General features: G+C 44.2%; 1 protein-coding gene across 1 annotated transcript in view; it reads right to left on the bottom strand.

Annotated features, from left to right (window-relative positions):
* Window positions 1-21,636, bottom strand: part of LOC134966933 (phospholipase A2 inhibitor and Ly6/PLAUR domain-containing protein-like) — a 72,936-nt gene that overhangs the window by 23,857 nt on the left and 27,443 nt on the right. Inside the window, exon 2 of the mRNA XM_063943950.1 lies at window positions 19,081-19,209. Coding sequence (XP_063800020.1) covers window positions 19,081-19,209 — 129 coding nt within the window. The remainder of the gene's footprint in view (window positions 1-19,080; window positions 19,210-21,636) is intronic.

Genomic DNA, 21,636 nt, shown 5'->3' with positions numbered 1-21,636 from the left:
TACTGTGCAGCATTTTGGTGACCACTAATATATAGTAGTACAGTAGGCCATTGCTTTATCTTGCAGCTCTGTGTCACTTCAAGTATCCATATCTGTGCTGCATTTTTGTGAGCAGTATATAGTAGTACAGTGCAGCATTTTGGTGACCACCAGTATATAGTAGTACAGTACAGTAGGCCATTGCTGTATCTTAAAGCTCTGTGTTGCATTGTTGTGAGCAGTATATAGTAGTACTGTGCAGCATTTTGGTGACCACCAGTATATAGTAGTACAGTACAATAGGCCATTGCTGTATCTTGCAGCTCTGTGTCACTTCTAGTATCCATACCTGTGCTGCATTGTTGTGAGCAGTATATAGAAGTACAGTGCAGCATTTTGGTGACCATCAGTATATAGTAGTACAGTACAGTAGGCCATTGCTGTATCTTGCAGCTCTGTGTCACTTCAAGTATCCATATCTGTGCTGCATTGTTGTGAGCAGTATATAGTAGTGCAGTGCAGCATTTTGGTGACCGCCAGTATATAGTAGTACAGTACAGTAGGCCATTTCTGTAACTTGCAGCTCCGTGTCACTTCAAGTATCCATATCTGTGCTGCATTGTTGTGAGCAGTATATAGAAGTACAGTGCAGCATTTTGGTGACCACCAGTATATAGTAGTACAGTACGGTAGGCCATTGCTGTATCTTGCAGCTCTGTCACTTCAAGTATCCATATCTGTGCTGCATTGTTGTGAGCAGTATATAGTAGTACAGTGCAGCATTTTGGTGACCACCAGTATATAGTAGTACAGTACAGTAGGCCATTGCTGTATCTTCCAGCTCCGTGTCACTTCAAGTATCCATATCTGTGCTGCATTATTGTGAGCATTATATAGTAGTACTGTGCAGCATTTTGGTGACCACCAGTATATAATAGTACAGTACAGTAGGCCATTGCTGTATCTTGCAGCTCTGTGTCACTTCTAGTATCCATATCTGTGCTGCATTATTGTGAGCAGTATATAGTAGTACAGTGCAGCATTTTGGTGACCACCAGTATTTAGTAGTACAGTACAGTAGGCCATTGCTGTATCTTGCAGCTCCGTGTCACTTCAAGTATCCGTATCTGTGCTGCATTATTGTGAGCAGTAAATAGTAGTACAGTGCAGCATTTTAGTGACCACAAGTATATAGTAGTACAGTACAGTAGGCCATTGCTGTATCTTGCAGCTCTGTGTCACTTCAAGTATCCATATCTGTGCTGCATTGTTGTGAGCAGTATATAGTATTACAGTGCAACATTTTGGTGACCACCAGTATATAGTAGTACAGTACAGTAGGCCATTGCTGTATCTTGCAGCTCCGTGTCACTTCAAGTATCCATATCTGTGCTGCATTGTTGTGAGCAGTATATAGTAGTACAGTGCAGCATATTTGTGACCACCAGTATATAGTAGTACAGTACAGTAGGCCATTGCTGTATCTTGCAGCTCTGTGTTGCATTGTTGTGAGCAGTATATAGTAGTACTGTGCAGCATTTTGGTGACCACCAGTATATAGTAGTACAGTACAGTAGGCCATTGCTGTATCTTGCAGCACTGTGTCACTTCAAGTATCCATATCTGTGATGCATTGTTGTGAGCAGTTAATAGTAGTACAGTGCAGCATTTTGGTGACCACCAGTATATAGTAGTACAGTACAGTAGGCCATTGCTGTATCTTGCAGCTCTGTGTCACTTCTAGTATCCATATCTGTGCTGCATTGTTGTGAGCAGTATATAGTAGTACAGTGCAGCATTTTGGTGACCACCAGTATTTAGTAGTACAGTACAGTAGGCCATTGCTGTATCTTGCAGCTCCGTGTCACTTCAAGTATCCATATCTGTGCTGCATTATTGTGAGCAGTAAATAGTAGTACAGTGCAGCATTTTGGTGACCACCAGTACATAGTAGTACAGTAAAGTTGGCCATTGCTGTATCTTGCAGTTCCGTGTCAATTCAAGTATCCATATCTGTGCTGCATTGTTGTGAGCAGTATATAGTAGTACAGTGCAGCATTTTGGTGACCACCAGTATATATTAGCACAGTACAGTAGGCCATTGCTGTATCTTGCAGCTCTGTGTCACTTCAAGTATCCATATCTGTGCTGCATTATTGTGAGCAGTATATAGTAGTACTGTGCAGCATTTTGGTGACCACCAGTATATAGTAGTACAGTACAGTAGGCCAATGCTGTATCTTGCAGCTCTGTGTCACTTCTAGTATCCATATCTGTTCTGCATTGTTGTGAGCAGTATATAGTAGTACAGTGCAGCATTTTGGTGACCACCAGAATATAGTAGTACTGTACAGTAGGCCATTGCTGTATCTTGCATCTCTGTGTCACTTCAAGTATCCATATCTGTGCTGCATTATTGTGAGCAGTAAATAGTAGTACAGTGCAGCATTTTTGTGACCACCAGTACATAGTAGTACAGTAAAGTAGGCCATTGTTCCGTAGGCCACCGGTCTTGCAGTTCCGTGTCACTTCTACTATCCTTATCTGTGCTGCATTGTTGTGAGCAGTATATAGTAGTACAGTGCAGCTTTTTGGTGACCACCAGTATATAGTAGTACAGTACAGTAGGCCATTGCTGTATCTTGCAGCTCTGTGTCACTTCAAGTATCCATATCTGTGCTGCATTGTTGTGAGCAGTATATAGTAGTATAGTGCAGCATTTTGGTGACTACCAGTATATAGTAGTAAAGTACAGTAGGCAATTGCTGTATCTTGCAGCTCTGTGTCACTTCAAGTATCCATATCTGTGCTGCATTGTTGTGAGCAGTATATAGTAGTGCAGTGCAGCATTTTGGTGACCACCAGTATATAGTAGTACAGTACAGTAGGCCATTGCTGTTTCTTGCAGCTCCGTGTCACTTCTAGTATCCATATCTGTGCTGCATTGTTGTGAGCCGTATATAGTAGTACAGTGCAGCATTTTTGTGACCACCAGTATATAATAGTACAGTACAGTAGGCCATTGCTGTATCTTGCAGCTCCGTGTCACTTCAAGTATCCATATATGTGCTGCATTGTTGTGAGCAGTATATAATAGTATTGTGCAGCATTTTGGTGACCACCAGTATATAGTAGTACAGTACAGTAGGCCATTGCTGTATCTTGCAGCACTGTGTCACTTCAAGTATCCATATCTGTGCTGCATTGTTGTGAGAAGTAAATAGTAGTACAGTGCAGCATTTTGGTGACCACCAGTGTATAGTAGTACAGTACAATAGGCCATTGCTGTATCTTGCAGCTCTGTGTCACTTCTATTATCCATATCTGTGCTGCTTTGTTGTGAGCAGTATATAGTAGTACAGTGCAGCATTTTGGTGACCACCAGTATATAGTAGTACAGTAGGCCATTGCTGTATCTTGCAGCTACGTGTCACTTCAAGTATCCATGTCTGTGCTGCATTATTGTGAGCAGTATATAGTAGTACAGTGCAGCATTTAGGTGACCACCAGTACATAGTAGTACAGTAAAGTAGGCCATTGCTGTATCTTGCAGCTCCGTGTCACTTCTAGTATCCATATCTGTGCTGCATTGTTGTGAGCAGTTTATAGTAGTACAGTGCAGCATTTTGGTGACCACCAGTATATAGTAGTACAGTACAGTACAGTAGGCCATTGCTGTATCTTGCAGCTCTGTGTCACTTCAAGTATCCATATCTGTGCTGCATTGTTGGGAGCAGTATATAGTAGTACAGTGCAGCATTTTTGTTGACCACCAGTATATAGAAGTACAGTACAGTAGGCCATTGCTGTATCTTGCAGCTCTGTGTCACTTCAAGTATCCATATTTGTTCTGCATTGTTGTGAGCAGCATATAGTAGTGCAGTGTAGCATTTTGGTGACCACCAGTATATAGTAGTACAGTACAGTAGGCCATTGCTGTATCTTGCAGCTCCGTGTCACTTCTAGTATCCATATCTGTGCTGCATTGTTGTGAGCAGTTTATAGTAGTACAGTGCAGCATTTTGGTGACCACCAGTATATAGTAGTACAGTACAGTAGACCATTGCTGTATCTTGCAGCTCTGTGTCACTTCAAGTATACATATCTGTGCTGCATTGTTGTGAGCAGTATATAGTAGTATAATGCAGCATTTTGGTGACCACCAGTATATAGTAGTATAGTACAGTGGGCCATTGCTGTATCTTGCAGCTCTGTGTCACTTCTAGTATTTATATCTGTGCTGCATTGTTGTGAGCAGTATATAGTAGTACAGTGCCGCATTTTGGTGACCACCATTATATAGTAGTACAGTACAGTAGGCCATTGCTGTATCTTGCAGCTCCGTGTCACTTCAAGTATCCATATCTGTGCTGCATTGTTGTGAGCAGTATATAGTAGTACTGTGCAGCATTTTGGTGACCACCAGTATATAGTAGTACAGTAGGCCATTGCTTTATCTTGCAGCTCTGTGTCACTTCAAGTATCCATATCTTTGCTGCATTGTTGTGAGCAGTATATAGTAGTACAGTGCAGCATTTTGGTGACCACCAGTATATAGTAGTACAGTACAGTAGGCCATTGCTGTATTTTGCAGCCCCGTGTCACTTCAAGTATCCATATCTGTGCTGCATTGTTGTGAGCAGTATATAGCAGTACAGTGCAGCATTTTGGTGACCAATAGTATATAGTAGTACAGTACAGTACAGTAGGCCATTGCTGTATCTAGCAGCTCCGTGTCACTTCTACTATCCATATCTGTGCTGCATTGTTGTGAGCAGTATATAGTAGTACAGTGCAGCATTTTGGTGACCACCAGTATATTGTAGTACAGAACAGTAGGCCATTGCTGTATTTTGCAGCTCTGTGTCACTTCAAGTATCCATATCTGTGCTGCATTGTTGTGAGCAGTATATAGTAGTACAGTGCAGCATTTTGGTGACCACCAGTATATAGTAGTACAGTACAGTAGGCCATTGCTGTATCTTGCAGCTATGTGTAACGTCAAGTATCCATATCTGTGCTGCATTGTTGTGAGCAGTATATAGTAGTACTGTGCAGCATTTTGGTGACCACCAGAATATAGTAGTACAGTACAGTAGGTCATTGCTGTATCTTGCAGCTCTGTGTCACTTCAAGTATCCATATCTGTGCTGCATTATTGTGAGCAGTAAATAGTAGTACAGTGCAGCATTTTTGTGACCACCAGTACATAGTAGTACAGTAAAGTAGGCCATTGTTCCGTAGGCCACCGGTCTTGCAGCTCTGTGTCACTTCAAGTATCCATATCTGTGCTGCATTGTTGTGAGCCGTATATAGTAGTATAGTGCAGCATTTTGGTGACCACCAGTATATAGTAGTACAGTACAGTAGGCCATTGCTGTATCTTGCAGCTCTGTGTCACTTCAAGTATCCATATCTGTGCTGCATTGTTGTGAGCAGTATATAGTAGTGCAGTGCAGCATTTTGGTGACCACCAGTATATAGTAGTACAGTACAGTAGGCCATTGCTGTTTCTTGCAGCTCCGTGTCACTTCTAGTATCCATATCTGTGCTGCATTGTTGTGAGCAGTATATAGTAGTACAGTGCAGCATTTTGGTGACCACCAGTATATAGTAGTACAGTACAGTAGGCCATTGCTGTATCTTGCAGCTCCGTGTCACTTTAAGTATCCATATCTGTGCTGCATTGTTGTGAGCAGTATATAGTAGTACAGTGCAGCATTTTGGTGACCACCAGTATATAGTAGTACAGTACAGTAGGCCATTGCTGTATTTTGCAGCTCCGTGTCACTTCAAGTATCCATATCTGTGCTGCATTGTTGTGAGCAGTATATAGTAGTACAGTGCAGCATTTTGATGACCAATAGTATATAGTAGTACAGTACAGTAGGCCATTGCTGTATCTTGCAGCTCTGTGTCATTTCAAGTATCCATATCTGTGCTGCATTATTGTGAGCAGTAAGTAGTAGTACAGTGCAGCATTTTGGTGACCACCAGTACATAGTAGTACAGTAAAGTAGGCCATTGCTGTATCTTGCAGCTCCGTGTCACTTCTACTATCCATATCTGTGCTGCATTGTTGTGAGCAGTATATAGTAGTACAGTGCAGCATTTTGGTGACCACCAGTATATAGTAGTACAGAACAGTAGGCCATTGCTGTATCTTGCAGCTCTGTGTCACTTCAAGTATCCATATCTGTGCTGCATTGTTGTGAGCAGTATATAGTAGTACAGTGCAGCATTTTGGTGACCACCAGTATATAGTAGTACAGTACAGTAGGCCATTGCTGTATCTTGCAGCTCCGTGTCACTTCAAGTATCCATATCTGTGCTGCATTGTTGTGAGCAGTATATAGTAGTACAGTGCAGCATTTTGGTGACCACCAGTATATAGTAGTACAGTACAGTAGGCCATTGCTGTATCTTGCAGCTCCGTGTCACTTCAAGTATCCATATCTGTGCTGCATTGTTGTGAGCAGTAAATAGTACTACAGTGCAGCATTTTGGTGACCACCAGTACATAGTAGTACAGTAAAGTAGGCCATTGCTGTATCTTGCAGCTCCGTGTCACTTCTACTATCCATATCTGTGCTGCATTGTTGTGAGCAGTATATAGTAGTACTGTGCAGCATTTTGGTGACCACCAGTATATAGAAGTACAGAACAGTAGGCCATTGCTGTATCTTGCAGCTCTGTGTCACTTCAAGTATCCATATCTGTGGTGCATTGTTATGAGCAGTATATAGTAGTACAGTGCAGCATTTTGGTGACCACCAGTATATAGTAGTACAGTACAGTAGGCCATTGCTGTATCTTGCAGCTCCGTGTCACTTCAAGTATCCATATCTGTGCTGCATTATTGTGAGCAGTAAATAGTAGTACAGTGCAGCATTTTGGTGACCACCAGTACATAGTAGTACAGTAAAGTAGGCCATTGCTGTATCTTGCAGTTCCGTGTCACTTCTACTATCCATATCTGTGCTGCATTGTTGTGAGCAGTATATAGTAGTACAGTGCAGCATTTTGGTGACCACCAGTATATAGTAGTACAGTACAGTAGGCCATTGCTGTATCTTGCAGCTCTGTGTCACTTCTAGTATCCATATCTGTGCTGCATTGTTGTGAGCAGTATATAGTAGTACAGTGCAGCATTTTGGTGATCACCAGTATATAGTAGTACTGTACAGTAGGCCATTGCTGTATCTTGCAGCTCTGTGTCACTTCAAGTATCCATATCTGTGCTGCATTGTTGTGAGCAGTATATAGTAGTACAGTGCAGCATTTTGGTGACCACCAGTATATAGTAGTACAATACAAAAGGCCATTGTTGTATCTTGCAGCTCTGTGTCACTTCAAGTATCCATATCTGTGCTGCATTGTTGTGAGCAGTATATAGTAGTACAGTGCAGCATTTTGGTGACCACCAGTATATAGTAGTACAGTACAGTAGGCCATTGCTGTATCTTGCAGCACCGTGTCACTTCAAGTATCAATATCTTTGCTGCCTTGTTGTGAGCAGTATATAGTAGTACAGTGCAGCATTTTGGTGACCACCAGTATATAGTAGTACAGTACAGTAGGCCATTGCTGTATCTTGCAGTTCCATGTCACTTCAAGTATCCATATCTGTGCTGCATTGTTGTGAGCAGTATATAGTAGTGCAGTGCAGTATTTTGGTGACCACCAGTATATAGTAGAACAGTACAGTAGGCCATTGCTGTATCTTGCAGCTCTGTGTCAATTCTAGTATCCATATCTGTGCTGCATTGTTGTGAGCAGTATATAGTAGTATAGTACAGTAGGCCATTGCTATTGATATAATAATATTACTGGCATATAATTCCCCACACAAAAAAATGGTGAACAAAAATGTGGAGGGTAAAATAGGGAAAGATCAAGATTCACTTCCACCTAGTGCTGAAGCTGCTGCCACTAGTCATGGCAGAGACAATGAAATGCCATCAACATCGTCTGCCAAGGCCGATGCCCTATGTCATAGAAGAGAGCGTGTAAAATCCAAAAAGCAAAAGTTCAGTAAAATGATGACCCAAAAATCTTAATTAAAATCATCTGAGGAGAAGCGCAAATTGCCAATATGCCATTTACGACACGGAGTGACAAGGAATGGCTGAGGCCCTGGCCTATGTTCATGGCTAGTGGTTCAGCTTCACATGAGGATGGAAGCACTCATCCTCCTGCTAGAAAAATTAAAAGAGTTAAGCTGGCAAGAGCACAGCAAAGAACTGTGCGTTCTTCTAAATCACAAATCCCCAAGGAGAATCCAATTGTGTCGGTTGCGATGCCTGACCTTCCCAACACTGGACGGGAAGAGGTGGCTCCTTCCACCATTTGCACGCCCCCTGCAAGTGCTGGAAGGAGCACCCACAGTCCAGTTCCTGATATTCAAATTTAAGATGTCACTGTTGAAGTACACCAGGCACCAGGATGAGGATATGGGTGTTGCTGGCGCTGAGGAGGAAATTGACAAGGAGGAATCTGATGGAGAGGTGGTTTGTTTAAGTCAGGCACCCGGGGAGACACCTGTTGTCCGTGGGATGAATAAGGCCATTGACATGCCTGGTCAAAATACAAAAAAAAATCACCTCTTCGGTGTGGAATTATTCCAACAGAAATGCGGAAAACTGGTGTCAAGCCGTGTGTTGCCTTTGTCAAGCTGTAATAAGTAGGGGTAAGGACGTTAACCACCTAGGAACATCCTCCCTTATACGTCACCTGGAGCGCATTCATCAGAAGTCATTGACAAGTTCAAAAACTTTGGGTGACAGCGGAAGCAGTCCACTGACAACTAAATACCTTCTTCCTCTTGTACCCAAGCTCCCAGTGCAAACCACACCACCAACTCCCTCAGTGTCAATTTCCTCCTTAGACAGGAACGCCAATAGTCCTGCAGGCCATGTCACTGGCAAGTCTGACGAGTCCTCTCCTGACTGGGATTCCTCTGATGGATCCTTGAGTGTAACGCCTACTGCTGCTGACGCTGCTGTTGTTGCTGCTGGGAGTCGATCATCATCCCAGAGGGGAAGTCGGAAGACCACTTGTACTACTTCCAGTAAGCAATTGACTGTCCAACAGTCCTTTGCGAGGAAGATGAAATATCACAGCAGTCATCCTGTTGCAAAGCGGATAACTCAGGCTTTGGCAGCTGTGTTGGTGTTAGATGTGCGTCCGGTATCCGGCGTTAGTTCACAGGGACTTAGAGAATTTCTTGAGGTAGTGTGTCCCCAGTACCAAATGCCATCTAGGTTCCACTTCTCTAGGCAGGCGATACCGAGAATGTATACAGACGTCAGAAAAAGAGTCACCAGTGTCCTAAAAAATGCTGTTGTACCCAATGTCCACTTAACCATGGACATGTGGACAAGTAGAGCAGGGCAGACGAAGGACTATATGACTGTGACAGCCCACTGGGTAGATGTATTGCCTCCCGCAGCAACAAAAGCAGCGGCGGCACCAGTAGCAGCATCTCGCAAACGCCAACTCGTTCCTAGACAGGCTACGCTTTGTTTCACCACTTTCCATAAGAGGCACACAGCTGACAACCTATTACAGAAACTGAGGAACATCATCGCAGATTGGCTTACCCCAATTGGACTCTCCTGGGGATTTGTGACATCGGACAACACCACCAATATTGTGCGTGCATTACATGTGGGCAAATTCCAGCACGTCCCATGTTTTGCACATACAATGAATTTGGTGGTGCAGAATTTTTTAAAAACGACAGGGGCGTGCAAGAGAAGCTGTCAGTGGCCCGAAGAATTGCGGGCCACTTTCGGCATTCAGCCACCGCGTGCCGAAAAATGGAGCACCAGCAAACACTCCTGAACCTGCCCCGCCATCAGCTGAAGCAAGAGGTGGTAACGAGGTGGAATTCAACCCTCTATAAGCTTCAGAGGATGGAGGAGCAGCAAAAGGCCATTCAAGCCTATACATCTGCCTACGATATAGACAAAGGAGGGGGAATGCACCTGACTCAAGCGCAGTGGAGAATGATTTCAACGTTGTGCAAGGTTCTGAAACCCTTCGAACTTGCCACACGTGAAGTCAGTTCAGACACTGCCAGCCTGAGTCAGGTCATTCCCCTCATCATGCTTTTGCAGAAACAGCTGGAGATATTGAAGGAGGAGCTAAAACGGAGCGATTCCGCTAGGCATGTGGGACTTGTGGATGGAGCCCTTCATTCGCTTAACCAGGATTCACGGGTGGTCAATCTGTTGAAATCAGAGCACTACATTTTGGCCACCGTTCTCGATCCTAGGTTTAAAGCCTACGTTGTATCTCTCTTTCCAGTAGACACAAGTCTGCACATGTTCAAAGACCAGCTGGTGAGACACTTGTCAAGTCAAGCGGAACGTGACCCGCCAACAGCTCCTCCTTCATTTTCTACCGCCACTGGAGCTGCGAGGAAAAGGATCAGATTTCCAAAACCACCCGCTGGCGGTGATGCAGGGCAGTCAGGAGCAAAAACTGACATCTGGTCCGGACTGAAGGACCTGCCAACGATTACTGACATGTCATCTACTGTCACTGCATATGATTCTGTCACCATTGAAAGAATGGTGGAGGATTCTATGAGTGACAGCATCCAAGTAGGCACGTCAGACAGTCCGTACGTATACTGGCAGGAAGAGGCAATTTGGAGGCCCTTGCACAAACTGGCTTTATTTTACCTAAGTTGCCCCCTCCAGTGTGTACTCTGAAAGAGTATTTAGTGCAGCCAGTCACCTTGTCAGCGATCGGCGTACGAGGTTACTTCCACAAAATGTGGAGAAGATGATGTTCATCAAAATGAATTATAATCAATTCCTCCCTGGAGACATTCACCAGCAATTGCCTCCAGAGAGTACACAGGGACCTGTGATGGTGGATTCCAGTGGGGACGAATTAATACTCTGTGAGGAGGGGGATGTACACAGTGAAAGGGGTGAGAAATCGGAGGATGATGATGAGGTCGACATCTTGAGTCTGTACAGCCAGTTTGAGCAAGGAGAGATTGATTGCTTCTTTTTTTGGTGGGGGCCCAAACCAACCAGTCATTTCAGCCACAGTCATGTGGCAGACCCTGTCGCTGAAATTATGGGTTTGTTAAAGTGTGCATGTCCTGTTTATACAACATAATGGTGGGAGGGAGGGCCCAAGGACAATTCCATCTTGCACCTCTTTTTTTATTTATTTATATTTGCATCATGTGATGTTTATGGCCAATTTTTTAAGTGCCATCCTGTCTGACACTGCAGTGCCACTCCTAGATGGGCCAGGTGTTTTTGCCGCCCACTTGGGCCACTTAGCTTAGTCATCCAGCGACCTTGGTGCAAATTTTAGGACTAAAAATAATATTGTGAGGTGAGAGGTGTTCAGAATAGACTGGAAATTAGTGAAAATTATGGTAATTGAGGTTAATATGATTATAGGATCAAAATTACCCCCAAATTCTATGATTTAAGCTTTTTTTGAGGGTTTATTGAAAAAAACACCCGAATCCAAAACACACCTGAATCCGACAAAAAATTTTAAGTGAGGTTTTGCCAAAACGCGTCTGAATCTAAAACACGGCCGCGGAACCGAATCCAAAACCAAAACACAAAACCCGAAAAATTTCCAGTGCACATCTCATATATATATATATATATATATATATATATATATTTGTGTATATATATATATATATATATATATATACACTGCTCAAAAAAATGGGAACACTAAAATAACACATCTTTACTGACACCGTGCATCCCCCCTGTACTGCCACACTGTGTACACTGGTACTATGCAGCTCACCTGTGCCCACTAACACCATGCATCCCCCTTTGCCCGTCCCTGTGTACACTGATACTATGCAGCCCACCTGTGCCCACTGGCACAATGCATCCCCCTGTGCCCCCACACTGTGTACACTGCAGGGACGTGCAGGGGAGGCAGTGCCTCCCCTGTGATTAATTATCAAAATAATAAAAAGAAGATACTTATGACACATATTCTGTGTCATAAGTATCTTCTTTATTGAATGCTAATAATTTTCCTGGTTTAAAGCAGTTTGGGAGGCACTGATAGCAGTGCCTCCCGTGAATAATGGGAACGGGGACAGTGCAGGGGGCGGAGCCTAGCAGTGGGCTGTAAAAGCCCATGAAAAAAACATGGTGAAAGCGGCACTGATCCAAGTGCCTCGCTGACAGGGACACCACCCCCATGTCAGCGAGGCACCTGTGATTGGACAGCGGATCCAGGGCTGGATCCGCTAGTTCAATCACCGACATGCGGCGCTGGAGGCGGCGGGTCCCGGCGCTGATGGGCCTTCAGTGTGTGCTGCTCCCCCCCCCCCCCCCCCTTCCCGTCCTCCTGCTCCGGCTCACCTTACCAGCAGCGGTGGTCCTGCGGTGCTCTCCCCCGTCCTCCCTGCTCCCGATCACCTGACAGTGACACTCAGCAGCAGCGGTGGCCGTGCAGTAAGTACGGCTGTCCGGCTCCAGCAGCAGGTCTCTCCTCCCGGCTCCCGATCACCTGACAGTGACACTCAGGAGCAGCGGTGGCCGTGCAGTAAGTACGGCTGTCCGGCTCCAGCAGCAGGTCTCTCTCTCTCTCTCTCTCTCTCTCCACCCCCCCCTCCCCCTCCATGACCTCTCCAGGAGGGACACAATGCTCTGCTCCTGGAGTTCCCTATTAATTTATGATTCCCATCACCAGTGCTGAAACACCTTTGTAATCCATAGACCTGTTCAGCACAGGTGATGGCAATCATAAATTAATAGGGAACTCCAGGAGCAGAGCATTGTGTCCCTCCTGGAGAGGTCATGTTGGGAGGTATGGATATGTCAGTATAATTTTCATTTTTACAGGTGTCTCTACCCCTTTGGATTCTACTGGACAAGTGGACGTGACCGGCGTGGGATGTAGGTAAGTAATCTCTCTCTCATTTTTACAGGTATCGCTATTGGATTCTACTGGACAAGTGGACGTGACCGGCGTGGGATGTAGGTAAGTATGTGTGAGTGTGTAAGTGTGTTATAATAAAATTTTACTGTCACGGTGTGCGTGTTTGTGTTTTTATTTAAGTATTTTTGTTGTTGTAGAACTACAGGTACCAGTGAGCCCGTTATTTCCCCGCCTGCTGGTACTTGAGGTTCTCCAAGTACCAACAAGCGGGGGAAGCTTGCTGGGCCTTGTAGTTCCACAACAAAAAACAATATTCTTTTTTTACACACATGGCTATCAGCCCAGCACCCACCGCCCAGGGGTTTTGGGGACAGCCTCGGGCTTCACCCCTGGCCCTTGGGTGCCTGGAGGGGGGGAACCCTTGATTTAAGGGGTCCCCACTCCTCCAGGGTACCCCGGCCAGAGGTGACTAGTTGGGGGGGTAATGCCACGGCCGCAGGGACCTACATAAAAGTGTCCCCCGGCTGTGGCATTATCTCTCTGGCTAGTGGAGCCCGGTGCTGGTTTTAAAAATACGGGGGATCCCTACATCTTTTGTCCCCCGTATTTTTGGAACCAGGACCGGTCTAAGAGCCCGGTGCTGGTTGTCTAAATACGGGGAACCCCTGTCCAATTTTCCCCCCAGTATTTAAACAACCAGGACCGGCTAAAAGAGCCCGAGGCTGGTTATACTTAGGAGGGGGGACCTCACACATTTTTTTTTTAACCCATTCAGACCCTTCTCCATTAAGTTAATGGAAGCCCTGGACAACAAAATTGCATTCATGTCACCCTCCCTCGCCCTTCCCAGTCCCAAACACTAATTTTTTTTCTATAAAAATGTATAATATATCACAAGTATGATGAGCAGGCAGCGGGCATTGGCGGCATCGGACTGAGATAGAAATTAGTGGCGGAGGGCTGGGTCAGTTCATTGTGGGCGAGTTTGTAAGCCATTGGCGGTGGCAGCGGGTATCGGCTCAGAGGCAGTAGCGGGCATTGGCTAGGGGTCATCGGCAGTATTCGACGGTCATTATGGCTGTAGTGCCTCACTAGCCACTGACCTCACCACACGCCACTGGTACTATGCAGCTCACCTGTGCCCACTAACACCATGCATCCTCCTGTGCCCGTCCCTGTGTACACTGATACTATGCAGCCCACCTGTGCCCACTTGCACCATGCATCCCCCTGTGCCCCCACACTGTGTACACTGGTACTATGCAGCCCACCTGTGCCCACTGGCACCATGCATCCCCCTGTGACCCACACTGTGTACACTGGTACTATGCAGCCCTACCTGTGCCCACTAACACCATGCATCCCCCCTGTGCCCCCACACTGTGTACACTGGTACTATGCAGCCCCACCTGTGCCCACTGACACCGTGCATCCCCCCCTGTGCCCCCACACTGTGTACACTGGTATTATGCAGCCCCACCTGTGCCCACTTACACTGTGCGTCCCCCCTGTGCCCCCACCCTGTGTACACTGGTACTATGCAGCCCACCTGTGCCCACTTACACTGTGCATCCCCCTGTACCCCCACCCTGTGTACACTGGTACTATGCAGCCCCACCTGTGCCCACTAACACTGTGCATCTCCTTGTACCCCCACACTGTGTACACTGGTACTATGCAGCCCCACCTGTGCCCACTGACACCGTGCATCACCATGTGCCCTCACCCTGTGTACACTGGTACTATGCAGCCCCACCTGTGCCCACTGACACCGTGCATCACCATGTGCCCCCACACTGTGTACACTGGTACTATGCAGCTCACCTGTGCCCACTTACACTGTGCATCCCTCTGTGCCACCACCCTGTGTACACTGGTACTATGCAGCCCCACCTATGCCCACTTACACTGTGCATCCCTCTGTGCCACCACCCTGTGTACACTGGTACTATGCAGCTCACCTGTGCCCACTTACACTGTGCATCCCTCTGTGCCACCACCCTGTGTACACTGGTACTATGCAGCCCCACCTATGCCCACTTACACTGTGCATCCCTCTGTGCCACCACCCTGTGTACACTGGTACTATGCAGCCCCACCTGTGCCCACTTACACTGTGCATCCCTCTGTGCCCTCACCCTGTGTACACTGGTACTATGCAGCCCCACCTGTGCCCACTTACACTGTGCATCCCTCTGTGCCACCACCCTGTGTACACTGGTACTATGCAGCCCCACCTGTGCCCACTTACACTGTGCATCCCTCTGTGCCACCACCCTGTGTACACTGGTACTATGCAGCCCCACCTGTGCCCACTTACACTGTGCATCCCTCTGTGCCACCACCCTGTGTACACTGGTACTATGCAGCCCCACCTATGCCCACTTACACTGTGCATCCCTCTGTGCCCACACCCTGTGTACACTGGTACTATGCAGCCCCACCTGTGCCCACTTACACTGTGCATCCCTCTGTGCCCTCACCCTGTGTACACTGGTACTATGCAGCCCCACCTGTGCCCACTTACACTGTGCAATACCATCTTAACATCATCAGCAACTTGATAGGCGCTATAGTTTTTGGCCAAGAAACATTTGTGTACATGCATTGTGTCCATGTACTATAAAATAACACTTACTCAGGGAACATGTGGTTGCTGAAATAAGTTACAGTACTGTGGGCCTAATTCAGCATGGATCGCTAACTAGAGAATGCACAAATACGCATTGCGCACGCGCGAGGGGTAATAGCGACAGAAAATGCATACAGACCGTAAATGCAATGTATCCGCTGATTGACATGAAGATGGTGTTTCTGGGCGGAAACCTGATTTTTCTGGGTGTGTCATAAATAACGCAGGCGTGCCCAGGCAATTTTGGAGAGGGTCTCTGACGTCAGCACAGACCACCTCCAGCCCGTCTCAGTCACAGATTAGTGGCAGCCTCAGACCTACTCACATTTGCTCAGATGGCAAAAACGCTTCGATGTTCCGGGATATGCATCTGAGTGTAGATTGCGATCTGCGATGCATTTGCAAATTTGCACGGGGCATTTTTTTTATTGCGTTTGCCCCCCAGACTAAAAGTTGCCAGCCAGCCACTGCTGGGATGCCTACTTTGGAATGAAGGGGACTGATCTGCATTGGAATAGGTGAGTTTGGATTTTTTTTTTTTTTAAAGCTAACATGAATTTCTACTGGAGAAGTGGATGTGAAGGGCAACGGGGGATGTAGGTAAGCTTCAGTGAGTGTGAGTAAGCATGTGAGTGTGCATGTATACTGTATTAAACTTTTACTTTAATGGGTGTAGTGTGTGCGGTGCACACAGGCCCCTGGATCCAGAGGGGGCCCACACTGCACCCATTTCTTCTATATACTTATTACTTACCTTTACGGCGTCCATCGGTGGTTGTGTGTGGGCCCCCTCCTCTCCCGTAGCCGTCACCGCCGCTGCTAGCGCACTGAGTGCTAGAGACTCTGACACAGTGCCAGAGTCTACAGCGCATGTGCAGGACTCCCCAAAAAATGGCGCGGTGGCCATTTTTCGGAGTTCTGCGCATGCGCTGTAGACTCTGGCACTGTGCCACAGTCTCAGCGCTGAGCGCACTAACAGCGGCGGTGACAGTTACAGGAGAGGAGGGGGCCCACATACGGAGTCTGCACACGGGTCCCCTCCTCTCTAGAAACGCCTTCTTGTCTTTATTTTAATATTTCCTTTACAGTTGGGACTACAGGTACCAGCGGGCCCTTTAATGCTCCACATGCTGGTACTTGTGGTTCTCCAAGCACCAGCATGTGGGGAGGCTTGCTGTGACCAGTAGTTCCACATGTAAAAGACAATAGTATATCTAAATTTAGCACTTTAATGCTATGCACTCAGCACCTACCACCAAGGGGTGCTGGGCATTTCATCGGGCTTCAGCCCTGGTCTTGGTTCCCTTGGAGGATTTCAATGGGGTTGTTTCCACTCCCAAAGCAATCCCCAGCCTGAGCTGACTAGGTGAGGGGGGGGGGGGGGGGTGTAATACTACGGCCGCCAGGGACCAATATAAATGTGTCCCCCAGCTGTGGCATTACCTCCCTGGATAGTGGAGCCCAGCGCTGGTTTAAAAATTATGGAAATGCCTTCCCCCCTCCCATATTTTTGGAACCAGGATCAGTCCAATAGCACGATTCTGGTTGTTAAAGTACAGGGGAACCTCAGTCATTTTTTCCCATTTATCATTTCAACCAGCACCAGGTTAAAGAGTGCAGGGCTGCTTATGCATTTGTGGGGGGACTCCACATAATTAAAAAAAAAAATGTTTTTTAACTGTTTCTTAACATTTATAGACAGAAGCATGAATGGATCTCACTGATCTGTTTTCCGTTACATATAAGACAGAAAAGATGTGTGTATTGTGTTTGGGTGTTAATCTAACAGTGGTACACGCAGGGGGGGTTCCGAGTGCCTGGAACCCCCTCCCCCAATGAGCCATATATGTGTATATATATATACAGCGAATTCTAGCATGCAGCGGCACTCAGGGACAAAAACTCATGGGTATTCCAAGCAAGTGGTGTTTATTCCATGGTAAAAGATTCAGGATCTTCTTTTGTATTACCATGGAATAATCACAACTTGCTTGGAATACCCATGAGTTTTTGTCCCTGAGTGCCGCTGCATGCTAGGATTCGCTGTATGTACCACAGATTCCAGAGGGCTCCGGGGCTCTATTTACTGTGAAGGGTGAATGCCAATCCGCTGTTGTATATGTATATATATATATATATATATATATATACCAAGCGTTGGGTCCACACTCACGTTTCAAGGTTTTATGCTGGGGTGCCGTCCAAAACTGGAGACCTATTAGAAGTCACCAGTACAATACACAGGCAAAAAATGGGAGCACTCACCAGTCTTCATTTAAGCAGAGTTTTAATTTATAATTTCATACCAGACAGAGTAATCGATTACTCTGTCTGGTATGAAATTATAAATTAAAACTCTGCTTAAATGAAGACTGGTGAGTGCTCCCATTTTTTGCCTGTATATATATATTTATATATATATATACATACATACAAACAAACAAACAAACAAACACATTCATACACATGGCAACCCCCCTGACTAAATCCTGCGTTTGCCCCTGTCTAAGGGGCATATTTATCACAATCCACATGCAGATGCAGATGAAATGTTATAAATTACCCAAATTTGCATTGTGAAAGAATTCTGTCCCTGAGAATCTCTCCCCTGTACTCCTTAGGATATTTTTTGCAAGATCGCAGTCAGGTGATGAGGCAAGCTCCTTGGTCAGCTGAGCACTGTTCTCCTGTCCTGCTCTGTGACCCCAGTCCAGGGACGGGCGGTGAGCTAAATTGCTCAGGAGGCACTGGCTAGCACCAGAGCCAAATTTACATGCAATATATGAGCCAAAGGGTACATGGGGGTATTATACACAGGTGCAGCAGTATATACATCTGGGCATTATACACAGGTGCAGCAGTATAAACTCCTGGAAATTTTGTGAGTTTTGATTAGAGATGTGCTGAAAAGTTAGCCAGGTGAGGCACTGCCTCACATGCCATAGACTTTTTACTCCACAGTTTTGGCTATAAAAATGATTAGAATAATGCAAAAAAGATATTTCGAACATATTCTTTGTATTTTTCATATACTTTATACAGTAAAAACTCTGGCACAAACGTTAGTATGACAGAAAAGGCTCTGCCTCACCTACCTCACCCCACCGCACGTCACTGCCCCAGTTATCTTCTCTGTGCTGTAAACTGAGATGCCTGCCAGGACTTCACAGCATCTCACTTCACAGTAGATCAGATGACTGGGGGTCACAAAAGAAGCGCAGGTATAGCGGACCAGGTCACCTCACTGGATCGCTGACCACTGAATGGAGGTACATTTTTTTTTTTCTTTTTTAAGAATGTTTTTCCACTGTGATTGGTCTGTGGTCTATCAGACACACCGGCGGTATTACCGGCGCTGGCACAGAACTCCGCTTTCCCTTCCCAGGGAAGGCTGAGTTACAGTAGGAGGAACTATATAAATATATACTACATCTAACAGCCATGTTAAAGGCTGTGTTTGAAAAATGACAGTTAGGAGCTGATTGGCTGGTATTTTATCTCCGTCTACTTTACCTCCGTTGAAGGCTTAGTAAATAGACCCCATAGTCTCTTATTAGTTATTGCTTGTAGCTTACCTGCTGTTGAAGCTTTTGAAGCTTGATACACTGACATGCAGACATGTTTAGAGGAACTACAAGTTGCACTCATCCCATTGCATGAAGGTTCTTCGGAACTACCGCAAATTATGCAATTTATGGAATATCCTAAAAGAAGAAATTATTGATCAAAAACACATCAGGCGTATCCAATCTTTATTTTAATGAAACTAGACGAGGTAACCGATGATCAACATGTACATCAATAATAAATAGCTGAGATTCTACAATTGGAAAGATTCACTAGTAATGTAACATTCTGTCAAGTAGCAAATATTGTCAGGTACTGTATCTGATAACATTATTTAAAGGGGTTTTATAAGCAAGTCCAAGTTACCATTTTCTGCAGCATTAGGCCAATCTTTATCTGACTGTTTTCCTGGGTGTAGAGAAAACTTAAAAGGGTCACTTCAATTAAGATTAAATGCTGTATTTTCCTGTATCCTCTCTTTTCCTGTGCACCTCTATGATTTTGTATGTTAAAATGCATGATATACTGTATGGTCAGAGTAGGGGCAAAGTAGGGGTGATGTAGGGTGCATTCACATGTCATCCTGCACATCACTTGTAATTGAATGGCCCCCAAAGACTGTATGAGAGCACTTTCTGTCTGTCCATAAGAAAATACTAAAAATAAATTTTCGCCACACAAATAGAACAAGATGGATTTCAATTCATATGCTCTAAGCTGTAAGGAAACTTTTTTTTTGCAAACCACTCCCATATCCTCAAATTTATTTAGTACTCATTGTCTGTAATTAGACAGCCTAATAGACTCCAGCTGAGAGCCCAAGGGCTATGGAAGAGGCCATGCAAAAAATAAAAAAACACTCAGAAGAAATTAACATTTGCAAAAAATGGGTAAGGGTACTGGCTAAATAAAAAAATAAAGTGTAAAACTTGCTTAAGGAAAATAAATTGCCAAAATGTTTTTTTTTCTTGCAGTTTTTTGTCACTTTAAAAAAATGAATGCAAATTTAAAAGTATAGTGATGGATAATGTTATCTCTAAAATAGTATTAACAGCTAAATCCACAAGCCATCTTTATCACAAAAAAAAACAAATTAATGAAAAATTAATAGCTACTTTTTAAGAAGAGTAATAAATACTGTAACCGGCAGTAATTTGCTCAAAAAAAGTTATCAAGGTGAAACTTCCTGCTATTGCTAAAATAAGTAGTTGCTAAGGCATCAAACTGCATCATGATTCATATACTAACTACCTGTTTTACCCGTTCTTCACACGGGAGTTTCTGAATTTCATGGTTGTACATAAAATGAGTGTTAAAAATTTGGTAAATCTATAGAGATGTAAATCTGAGATGTCTTAATGTAGGTAAATATTAATCCATGGTTCTTGGCGTTACCCAAGGAGCACCCGTAGCAGATACAGTAAAAAGTGACAGGACCATTTTTGTACTGTATTAAATTCTACCCACTGGAGGTGGAATCCAAATTTTGATCCAATTGTCCGCCTGGAGTTTATCGTTCGTGCAACGCAAGATTAGGGGAGGTTTATACAAAATTTAATTATGTCGTTTTCCTAATTCCCACCTGAAGAATACCAACGTTGAATTTCAGTTTCCTAACATATCTGGAAGTAAGAGAATTAGTGATGAGTCAGTCAGTGAGTGAGTGAGTGAGTGAGTGAGGGCTTACGGATAGATAGATAGATAGATAGATAGATAGATAGATAGATAGATAGATAGATAGATAGATAGATAGATAGATAGATAGATAGATATGAGCTCCTCAATTAAAATACAAGTTTATATGTTAAAAACAATTCTTGGTGTTTTATCAAAATATTCTTAAGTTCATCCGTACTCTAGAAAATAAAGGTATTACATTTGGTCAAATAAAATGTGGCAGAAATCAGTTAAAAAAATTATGATTGAAGCTAAAGAGTGTGTAGAAAAAAGATTTCATCTTATCTTTATTAAAAATTAATATATGATTGAATTCGTATGTTTGCGTTTTTGTCGGTGTTCTAGGTCATTTTTAATAAAGGCACATTTTTTATAGTTTACATTAAACATGCAGAATGATTATTTTTATCATGTGATTTTAATTTAGTGTGGGTAAACAAGATATAGAAATGAGATAGAATACGTCACAAAGAATATGATAGAATATTTCATAAAGATGATGTTACAGTATCTGCAATACTTTGCATTTACAAAAATTCATTGCCACTCTCTAAAGATTTAGTTTATTACTAATACTAGAGAAGTTTAATGAAAATATGTTAAATATTTAGTTGAAAATTTTACAAAATTGTTAAATATATTAATATATTTTATTTAAAAATATTAAAATAAAATAAAAATGATAAGACTGCACATTTACTATGGTGCGCATAACAAAAAAGTACTACCTCTATGCTTATGGAAAATACAATTACTGCAAAATACAGTAAAACTCACCGGATGTTATAAGACAAAACAGCAGGCACACAATAGTGGGTACGGAAGCCATGGCTCGTATTGGTATCTTTTATACATACGGTATCTGATAAATCATTAACATTTAGAAA

This window comes from Pseudophryne corroboree, chromosome 10 (assembly GCF_028390025.1).
Source record: "Pseudophryne corroboree isolate aPseCor3 chromosome 10, aPseCor3.hap2, whole genome shotgun sequence".
In the NCBI taxonomy this organism is placed as follows: domain Eukaryota; kingdom Metazoa; phylum Chordata; class Amphibia; order Anura; family Myobatrachidae; genus Pseudophryne; species Pseudophryne corroboree.
The sequence above is the reverse complement of the archived record's forward strand: the minus strand, read 5'-3'. Positions and strand labels throughout refer to the sequence as shown.